This window comes from Hyla sarda, chromosome 1 (assembly GCF_029499605.1).
Source record: "Hyla sarda isolate aHylSar1 chromosome 1, aHylSar1.hap1, whole genome shotgun sequence".
NCBI lineage: Eukaryota > Metazoa > Chordata > Amphibia > Anura > Hylidae > Hyla > Hyla sarda.
In genome coordinates, this window is record NC_079189.1 from 37,343,863 (window position 1) to 37,354,599 (window position 10,737).

At 42.9% G+C, this 10,737-nt stretch overlaps 1 gene segment (V, D, J or C); it reads left to right on the top strand.

Moving 5' to 3' along the window:
• The first annotated feature begins 1,475 nt into the window (after positions 1-1,475).
• Positions 1,476-1,975, top strand: LOC130277362 (immunoglobulin kappa variable 1-39-like). The segment is given in 2 exon segments: positions 1,476-1,542; positions 1,668-1,975. Coding segments are annotated over 2 exon segments (357 nt in total).
• The last annotated feature ends 8,762 nt before the right edge of the window (positions 1,976-10,737 follow it).

Genomic DNA, 10,737 nt, shown 5'->3' on the forward strand with positions numbered 1-10,737 from the left:
AAAAAACAATCTCGGAATCAGAAGAATTGGTAAAAGCATCCCAGAGTTATTAATGCTTAAAGTGACAGTGGTCAGAATTGCAAAAAAGGGCTCAGTCCTTAAATGGGCACTGTCATGATCTTTTTTTTTTAATATGTTGTAGTACATATGTACTACAACATATCTCTAATACATTTTCATTATTTATTTATTATTTTTTAATTAAAATGCTTTAATTAACATTTGAAAACCGGCCACTAGGGTTCTCCCTCCTAGTGGCCGGCTGCAGGCTGGCGTGATGTCACGCCTGAATTCGGACTGATGCCGGCCGGGCATCGGTCCTAATTCATTCAACCTGCGCTAGCTCCCTGCCTGTCAATCAGACAGGCAGCGAGCGCATTGGCTCCCTGGCTGGCCGGCCACTCATGACTCATGACGCCGCCGCTGCTGCTGACCTGTGCATTGGTTCGGAAATTTCACCTCACACCGGACTATCTGGCAGTATGTATGAATGTGTTTTAGGGGAGAGCGGGGGTTGGGGGGAGAGCAGGGTTTGGCATTTTAACACGGGGGGGGGGGGGATCGGGGAACAGACGGAGAGAATGGGGTAGCGCCGCGCCCATGGCCCTATCTAATTGTTTTCTGCACAGGGTGCCTCCAGCTGTTTCAACACTACAACACCAGCTTGCCCTGACAGCCAATAGATGACAGGGCAAGCTGGGAGTTGTAGTGGTGAAACAGCTGGAGGCACCCTATATAGATGAACTAAGGGCAGAAGTTGCCCACCCCAGCAGGCATCAGTGACGTGGTGCCTGCTGGGGAAGTCTGCCTGGTAGTGAGCACACTACCAGGCAGGCAAAAAAGCCTTTTCAACATAGTGAAAACATTTTTTAAAGCAGGGAGGGGGTTAGGGATAGATGGGTAATAGGCAGGGATAGAAAGAAAAAAAAAGGATGGCGGGAGCTACTCTTTAAGGTGAACAAGGGTCCAGTCCTTAAGGGGTTAATATTATAATGCATATAAAAACAATATTATCTTAGTAAAGTCTCCACTTACTATTATTAGACCCACACAATACTAAAATAAATTTTCTGTATTTAACAATATCCAAATAAAATGGCCACTTGATACTCCCATTTAGTTTACACATAATACTAAAATATGAGGTACTGGTTTCTTAGTAATATTAGTTTGCTCCTGGGATTTCTGTGCTTTTAGCCCCCCTGAAAAATGTCCAGTTTGCCAACCCCTCACACCCCCCTTATTGTCCTCTCTGAGGTGTCTCTTACAGCTCCATGATCTGCCTCAATGGTAAGTTGTCTCTTATTTGTTTTATTACAGACAATCTCATTGGGCGACACAGAGAACTTGTATCTAGGAAATGGAAGTGTGTAGATTTGCATTGCTGCTGTTTTACATATTATACTTCTACATTCCTTTAGACTTTCATGTTATATAAACACCTGGTCTTATAACTCACTGAGTCGTGTCTGTAATACACCAGGGAAGGGAATATGGCTTCTCTGACATATCTGCTTTGTGTTCTTTATGTTTTCATTTCAGGTAATATCTGTATTATATCTACACAATCTACTTATATTTATTTTACTTTATTCTTATGTGTTGTAGATTTTAATTTTGTATTCTTTTATTGTAATATTTCGTAATGTATTTTGTTGTATCCTCAGGATCCTGTGGAGAGATTATGATGATCCAATCTCCAGATTATATGTCTGTGTCCCCAGGAGATACAGTCACCATCTCATGTACATCAAGTTCTGGTATAAGCGGTTGGTTACACTGGTACCAACAGAAACCAGGACAACGGCCACAACTTCTTATCTATAGCACAAGCAACAGACATACAGGAGTCCCAGACAGGTTCACTGGATCTGGATCAGGATCTAGTTATACATTAACCATCAGAGGAGTGACAGAAGATGATATAGCAGATTATCACTGTCAGCAGAGTTATATTACTCCTCTCACACAGTGATACAGAGCCGTACAAAAACCTCCTTCCTCCTTATAAAAGAAAACACATTACTGAAGCATGATATAGACAGAAATAGAAATAAACCCACCAGAGCATTCAGGGGTTTGTTACAGACTTGGTTCTGCTTGATCTCAGATGAATGTGATGTCATTCAGACCTGATCCTATAGATGTGATTGTGATACTGAGCGGCTGATGACATAACAGGATGACTGGATGATAAACCCCATAAGACATAATACATATACATTTACCTACAGAGAATAATGACAACTTCACACTGATCTTAGATCTTCATGTACAAAACCTCTGTACAGTCTTTCCTTACACAGATCAGTCATTCGTATTTCTTCTCACTGATTTATTATAATTGTCAGCCATGTTACATATATATAGGAGCTGCGGCCCGGTCATGGTCACCATGGCCAGACAGGGAATGAAAATAATCCAAGGCATTTTAGATTTAGCAGCTCACTTCTGACATAGGTGTGGCTATATGAAGGTGGAGCCACAAAGGGGAGGGGCAACTGTCAATCATAGTTGGGTATAATAGGGTACATATTATGAAGTAATAAAAAAAAAACATGATAAACATATGTACCTCTAAAATAAAATCATATAGTCACCAAATAACACTGGTATATAAGGAGGAATATTATCACCATACATATTACTATCATACTGTTACTGACTAAATTCTGAATACCAATATTACCAGTAATACCAGCATTTCCCCATACAGTGACTAGATAATGGTTAATAGTAGCTGTACACAGGATCTGTAAACCATTAAAGTAAATATAGTGCAGATAACATTGGGTGATTCGCAGATGATGTCTTTTCAAATTGGAGTCGTTCACTTTCCTTTTCACTTTATTAGTGGTTCACTTCTTCATCCAGCCAAGACCGTCATGATGATTTCTTTCAAACACAACTTGTCTTCACAGAATCTGCCAGACAAACATTTTAGGCTCTGCATGTTTCCAGTACCTAAAGTGCCCTCAAACAGTAATAATAATCTCCATTGTTGGTGTCACATAGTACAGTGGGTAGATTTGTTAATTGTGGAAGAGTAGGTAGGTCCCTATCCCATTTAGTGAGGTCGCTTCAGTAGGTAGACAAATCCCTTCACATAGTATCACCCATTATGCAGGTGCCCCAAGAAGGTAGGTGGCATTTGTAGGTTTGTCCCCATGTAGATACCTGTCCCCTGTAGATAGTTACTCCCTGTAGGTAGTAGCAGCCTCCTATAGGTAGGGGTTACTCCTTTTCGGCAGAAGCCCCTGAAGATAGTAGTCCCCTGTATATTGTTGCAGCCCATTTGTATCCCTCTGTATATAGTTGGAGACCCCTATATAGAAGCAACCCCAATTTAAGTAGTTGTAGCAGCAGCTTTTTAAGGCAGTGTATTAGCAGCCCTTTTTTGGTAGTAGTAGTAGCAGATCCCATTAGTAGAAGTAGTAGTAGTAGCAGCAGATCCCTTTAGTAGAAGTAGTAGTAGTAGTAGTAGTCAGTGGCGTTGCGACCCGGGTGCGGGGGGTGCGGCTCGCACCGGGTGACACCAACCTAATGGGGTGACACCAAGACGCTCCGTAGCCGCACCCCCCAAGCTACACAGACACAACCTCCCCCATCTGTGCCCGACCGGCCTCCCATCCGTCAGCACAACCCCCCCCGCGCTGTGTGTGCCCGTCCCATCAGCAACCCCCCTCTTTCTCCTGCACTGTGCGCCCGTCCATCATCACACCCCCCTCACCTTCACCAGCATTGTGCCCGGCCTCCGCTCCCACGTCTGCGCCGGCCTGACGTCACACCGTATGGCCGCGCAGGAGGACGTCAGTTACGTCACTCGCACGGCGCCCGGTGAGAAGGAGCGCTGCGCTGGATGGGTGAGTGTGTGTGTCTGTCTCTATCTATGTTTGTGTGTGTGAGACTCTGTGTGTGTGTGACTCTGTGTGTGTATGAGACTCTGTGTGTGTGTGACTGTGTGACTCTGTGTGTGTGTGTGTGACTGTGTGCATGTGTGTGTGACTGTGTGTGTGTGTGTGTGTCTGTGAGTGTGTGTCTCTCTGACTGTGTGTGTGTGTTTGTGTGTGTGTCTCTCTGTGTTGTATGTGTTTTTTTTTGTGTGTGTGTGTGTGTGTGTGTGGGGGGGGGGGGGGGGGGGGGTGTATAACCAGCAATCTATTGTGGGGAGACTTTGACCCATTGTGGGGAACCTGCGGCCTAATGTGGGGAAACTACTACCAAGTGTGGGGAGTCTATGCTACCTTATGTGGGGAGTCTATGCTACCTTATGTGGGGAATCTGTGCTACCTAATGTGGGGAAATTGCTACCTAATGTGGGGTAACTGGTACCTACCTAATGTGGGGGAACTGGTACCAAATGTGGGGAATCTATGCTGCCTAATGTGGGGAATAGATGCTACCTAATGTGGGGAAACTGCGACCTACCTAATGTGGGGAATCTATGCTGCCTAATGGGGGGAATAGATGCTACCTAATGTGGGGAAACTGCGACCTACCTAATGTGGGGGAACTGCTGCCTACCTAATGCTCCCCCCCCCCTGGCAGTAGCACCCTCATCATCCACCAGCAACACCCCCCCCCCCCCCCCCAGCAGCACCTCCATCAGCAGATCCTGATGGTGGATGATGGCGGTGCTCCTGCCAGGAGGATGATCCTGCCGATGGATGATGGGGATGATACTGCCAGGGGGGATGGCTAGTAGCACCCTCATCATCCTCCAGCAACACCCCCCGAGTAGTAGCACCCCCATCATCCACTAGCAACACCACCAATACCCCCCTCCCGTCGTAATAGCATCAGCTAACGGATGTTGAGGGGTGTTACTGCGGTTGTGGTATTATATTCAGACGGTGCACTGTATGGCAACGTTATATTCAGAGGGCGCAGTTTGTGGTAGTATTATATTCAGAGGGCGCAGTTTGTGGTAGTATTATATTCAGAGGGCGCAGTTTGTGGTAGTATTATATTCAGAGGGCGCAGTTTGTGGTAGTATTATTAGAGATGAGCGAACTTACAGTAAATTCGATTCGTCACAAACTTCTCGGCTCAGCAGTTGATGAATTATCCTGCGTAAATTAGTTCAGCCTTCAGGTGCTCCGGTGGGCTGGAAAAGGTGGATACATTCCTAGGAAAGAGTCTCCTAGGACTGTATCCAACTTTTCCAGCCCACGGGAGCACCTGAAAGCTGAACTAATTTATGCAGGAAAAGTTATCAACTGCTGAGCAGAGAAGTTTGTGACGAGTTGAATTTACTGTAGTTTGCTCAACTCTAATTATTATATTCAGAAGGCGCAGTGGGTGGTAGTATTATATTCAGAGGGTACAGTATGTGGCGGTATTATATTCAGGGGTACAGTATGTGGCAAATTTATATTCAGGGGTACAGTATGTGACAGATTTATATTCAGGGGTACAGTATGTGACAGATTTATATTCAGAGGTACAGTATGTGGCAGATTTATATTCAGAGGGTACAGTATGTGGCAGATTTATATTCAGAGGGTACAGTATGTGGCAGATTTATATTCAGAGGGTACAGTATGTGGCAGATTTATATTCAGAGGGCGCAGTTTGTGGTAGTATTATATTCAGTGGGTACAGTGTGTGGCGGTATTATATTCAGGGGTACAGTATGTGGCAGATTTATATTCAGAGGGTACAGTATGTGTTGGTATTATATTCAGAATGTACAGTGTGTGGTAGTATTATATTCAGAGGGTACAGTGTATGGAAGGTTTATAATCAAAGAGTATAGTGTATAGTAGTATTATATTTAAAAGATACAGTGTCTCTCAGGTTTATAATAATAATTGTTTTCATATAGAGGATGAGAATGCGCTGACATAGTGAGGAGACGTCTGGGCATCACATTCTGCAGAGAGAAGTTTTAGCTGGAACAAGTCCTGGCGGTATGTACCATCTGAATTAGATAAGGGAAGACTATAGAAAAGACGTCACCTGTAATCACTGATATCATTGTGTATTCTCCTCACTATAGAAAAGACGTCACCTGTAGTCACTGATATCATTGTGTATTCTCCTCACTATAGAGAAGACGTCACCTGTAGTCACTGATATCATTGTGTATTCTCCTCACTATAGAGAAGACGTCACCTGTAGTGACTGATATCATTGTGTATTCTCCTCACTATAGAGAAGACGTCACCTGTAGTCACTGATGTCATTGTGTATTCTCCTCACTATAGAGAAGACGTCACCTGTAGTCAGATATCATTGTGTATTCTCCTCACTATAGAGAAGATGTCACCTGTAGTCACTGATACCATTGTACATTCTCCTCTCTACATCAGAGCTGTAGTCACTTGTCAGTTCTACAGTTAGGTCAGTGAAACTACAACTCCCAGCATAACCTCACCACTGCTCAAAGGGGTACTCTACTGGAAAACATTTTTTTTAATCAGCTGGTGCTACAAAGTTAAACAGATTTGTAAATTACTATTTAAAAATCTTAATCCTTCCAGTACTTATTAGCTGCTGTATAAGCGATTCACAGTAAGTTATTTTCCTTTTTAATTTATTTTCTGTCTGACCACAGTGCTCTGTGCTGACACCTCTGTCCATGTCAAGAACTGTCCATAGTAGGAGCAAATCCCCATAGCAAACCTATCCTGCTCTGGACAGTTCCTGACATGGACAGAGGTGTCAGCAAATAGCACTGTGGTCAGACTGGAAAGAACTACACAACTTCCTTTGGAGCATACACCAGCTTATAAGTACTGTAAGTATTAAGATTTTAAATAGAAGTAATTTAAAAATCTGTTTAACTTTCTGGCACCAGTTGATATAAAAGTAAATGTTTTCCAGTGGAGTACCCCTTTAAGTAATTCTGGGAGCTGTATATTTCAATGGTGAAAACTTCTTTAACACTTTCCCATTCCGTGGCAACTGGTATATCTGATTATTATACTGGAATTTCTCACAATGCGCTACAACAGTGGTGTCTGTCACAACAGGCTAAAAACTTACTGGGGGGGTAGGTATGGGGGTGACACCATTTTCTACCGCACCGGGTGACACCAACCCTAGCAACGCCACTGGTAGTAGTAGCTAGAGGTGTCGCAAATTGTTCGCCGGCGAACGGTTCCCTGTGTACATAGCTTGTTCGCATCCGCCGCGCCGTACGAACATATGAAATAATATTAGTCAGTTTCCATCACACTTGGGAGTTTTTGGGCCTGCAGGGCTCTGTGTTACACTAGTGCAAGTCATATTTGGTGTAACAGTAGTGTAAATTTGAGGAAAAAAAACTTTTTTGGCTGTGAAATAAAATCAGTCAGATCACTTTACACTTTTGTGTTTTGGGGCCTACAGGGTTCTGTGTCACACTAGTGCAAGTCATATTTGGTGTAACAGTAGTGTACATTTAAAAAAAAAAACAAAAAAAAATTTTGGTTGTGAAATAAAATCAGTCAGTTCACTTCACACTTGGGAGTTTTTTTTTTCTTTTTTTTAAGTCTCTTAATAGTTTATTAGAAATAATGCAGACAATTAAAAAAAATCCCCATCAATTCCAATACAACTTAGGCTTTTCACCCGATTAAAGAAATAAAACAAACAAAACAGTATAGTGTATTAACATTGTTACTCTTTCCTTTTTAATATATACTGTGACAGTGCAAATACAATTTGGTCAGTACAGACTGATGAGAGAAACAATGTACAGCTGTCTACACTCTTCCAAGGCGGAAATGCTAAGGATCAGAGCAGTTGTACAGGACTCATGGTTACAAATGGGGGACACCTTACTTTGTATCCAGATTAACCCAAAGTCATTGTTATAGAAGTACAACTACCAAAGCTCATTCCTGGCTTAAAGTCTACTGTTTTAAATAAGAACATGTGTAAACAGTACTGGGAGCACTTCTGATGTCTCTGTTAAAATGAACAGTAATTTGCGTATGAATATCAAATGTCGATATTTTGTTTTGTATGGCTACTCTGTCAGTGGCAATGCAAGAATTACAGAAAACACTCCCTTGGCAGAGCTCATATACTGGATACACAATGTACTTAGGAGACTAATTATTAAGTCATGTTGTAGTGGTTTTCTTTGTATTTCTCTATTCAGCATTTCATTTTGGAGAACACATGCCCCCATATAAATCAAGAGTAAATGAAAACTTACTATAACCACATAACAAGATAAGGGATACACAATATACTCTAATGTATTATGATAATTTTAATTAGCAGCTCCATATTAATCATTCAGGGATGTCCCTTACAATTGTAACTTCTAACCCCTGGTAAGCGCCATTCGGTGATACACAAACAAGGCTGACTGGAAGTACACTGTATTTACAACTTGGGTATCGGAAGGTGTGTGGACATTTCAGGCGTTCCTACACGCCCATGGTGCAAAGCGTAAAGCACCAAATGGTACAATAGGTAGTTCCTGGGTACTGAGTCTCTAAATTCAGGTTCCAGGGCGTTCAATAGGCCCTGCGCAAAGGGGCACTGCCAAAAGACGTGCATAGATGTTTCCTCCACATAGGGGCACCTGGGGCAGTACCTGGTTTTGCACAGGCCACGGACATGCATGAATGACCTCAGAGATAGTCCCCCCTGAATGCCATCCATGACAAGTCCTTGTGTCCATTGATTAGCCTTGCAGAGGCTACATTGTCCCAAACAATCTCTGCTGTGGCCTTAAGGAGCCCTGGAACTGGCTCCAGCAAGTCCTTAGCTCTGATGAGCTTGTAAACAGTCTTAGGCTTCCACATATCGGGCTTGAGTCCCTCCAGATAGTCTTCCCCTGTCAAATGGACAACATCCCCATAGTACCAGGGAGTGTGCCAGTTGTAAGGGATGGAGCTGTCCCACTTGTCCCAGCCGATCCTCTTCCAGTGGGGCAGGAGAAACAGGCGGGACATGGACCTGCCCGCGTAGCCTTTCTTTTCTACCAAAGTCCTCTGTACGCTGACACATGCAAAAGAAGCTCGCAGCAGAGTGGGGATATCGGGGACCCCCTTCCCACCCTTGCTGGGCTCCTTGTAAATAACAGTCTGTTTAACTCTGTCCATTTTGCCCCAGATGAAGCGAAACACGGTCCAGGTGATGGCCCTGCAAACGGTGGCAAGGGGGGGGGGGGCATTTCCTAAAAGCAGGTCCGAAGCGGAGGATATGCATCAATCACCAAATATAGTGCAACTCAAAATCAAAAACCTTATAGATATCCAGGCTGACCACGTAACCAGGGGAGACACTCTCCTCCGCTGCGGAGATGTTGAGCTGAAGTCTCAGCACAGGCCAGCAGAGAGGGGGTTAACAGAGCAGCAGCAAGATCAACTGTCAGCACCGCTCAGGCTCCAGCAAGTCCTGCAGCCAGGACACTTCCTCAGCACGAGAGCCCCACCGTCCCAGCAGCTGGAGGAGCGGGGATTGCCCTGGAGACCTACACTACCTGATCGATACAACATAATACCTGATGTTTTAAAGCACGTTATTCCAAACAATTTAGGAATGTTAGGGGATTTATGCCCTTTAAGGATTAAATGTAGTTTTCCATGGGAGTTTTGCCATGAATCCCCCTCCGGCATGCCACAGTCCAGGTGTTAGTCCCCTTGAAACAACTTTTCCATCACTATTATGGCCAGAAAAAGTTAAAATTCGCCTTCCTATTGAAGTCTATGGCAGTTCGCCTGGTTCGCACGTTCGAGAACATTTGCGGAAATTGGAGATTTTCCTAGCCTTGGTAAAGGAAAATATAGATTTTATTAAAGACAAAACGCGAGTATTATGCTTTACTTCTTTTACTTAAAACTCAGCAGCAAAAGAACTAATGAAATATTACATTGAAAAAACTTTAACGTAGAGCATGACATGGCGTAACCATACATGCTGACATGACCACAGCCAATCAGAGTGTGGTATAGCATATGTAAGTCACAGTTAATAATACATCTTCCTCTTCTTTGCAGCGAAGTTAGGTAATCCACATCAATAGAGAACAGTTAACTTGGAAGGGATCCAAACCAGAAAGTAGTCTCTTAAAACAGGAGGAAATACGAGCAGAGAATCGTAAAAACTACAACGGCAAACATCTGCAATGGTATGAAGACTTCTTTCAGAAGGGAGAAATCCATGAAGAAGTCCTCAAATGTCTGATAGTTGATTGTGTCAAACAGCTAGGAAAAAATAGAACACAAACAAATATTAAAGGGATGGGACATAGGGAGGGATAATACTCGCGTTTTGTCTTTAATAAAATCTATATTTTCCTTTACCAAGGCTAGGAAAATCTCCAATTTTATATAAATACAAAACGCTCCTATTATGCTAGTTTAAAGCTTAACAGTATACGTAGATATTAAATAAAGTAAGGAATAATAAAATTACAATAATACATTACAATAGGATCATAGATACATGTTGATCAGGCTTAAAATAGAAAGTTTTAAAAGTGGAATCTGAAGACCAATTGGCCGCTTTAATTATGTCAGAAAGAGAAGCACCAGATTGAAACAGCTTTGTCGAAACCGCTCCTCTAGTAGAGTGAGTGCCAAACTTTGAAGTATCTATACCAGCCATATCCATAGTAAATTTAACCCATCTGGCAAGAGTGGTGGAAGAAACCGGTTTATGGGGTTTACAGTAGGAAATAAGGAGTTGTGAAGAAGAAGGGGAACGTAGGGAATTAGTTTTTGATTCGTAAGATTGTAGACACTGAACCACACAAAGTTTCTGTTGGAGAGGAAAAGCTGGATAGAATAC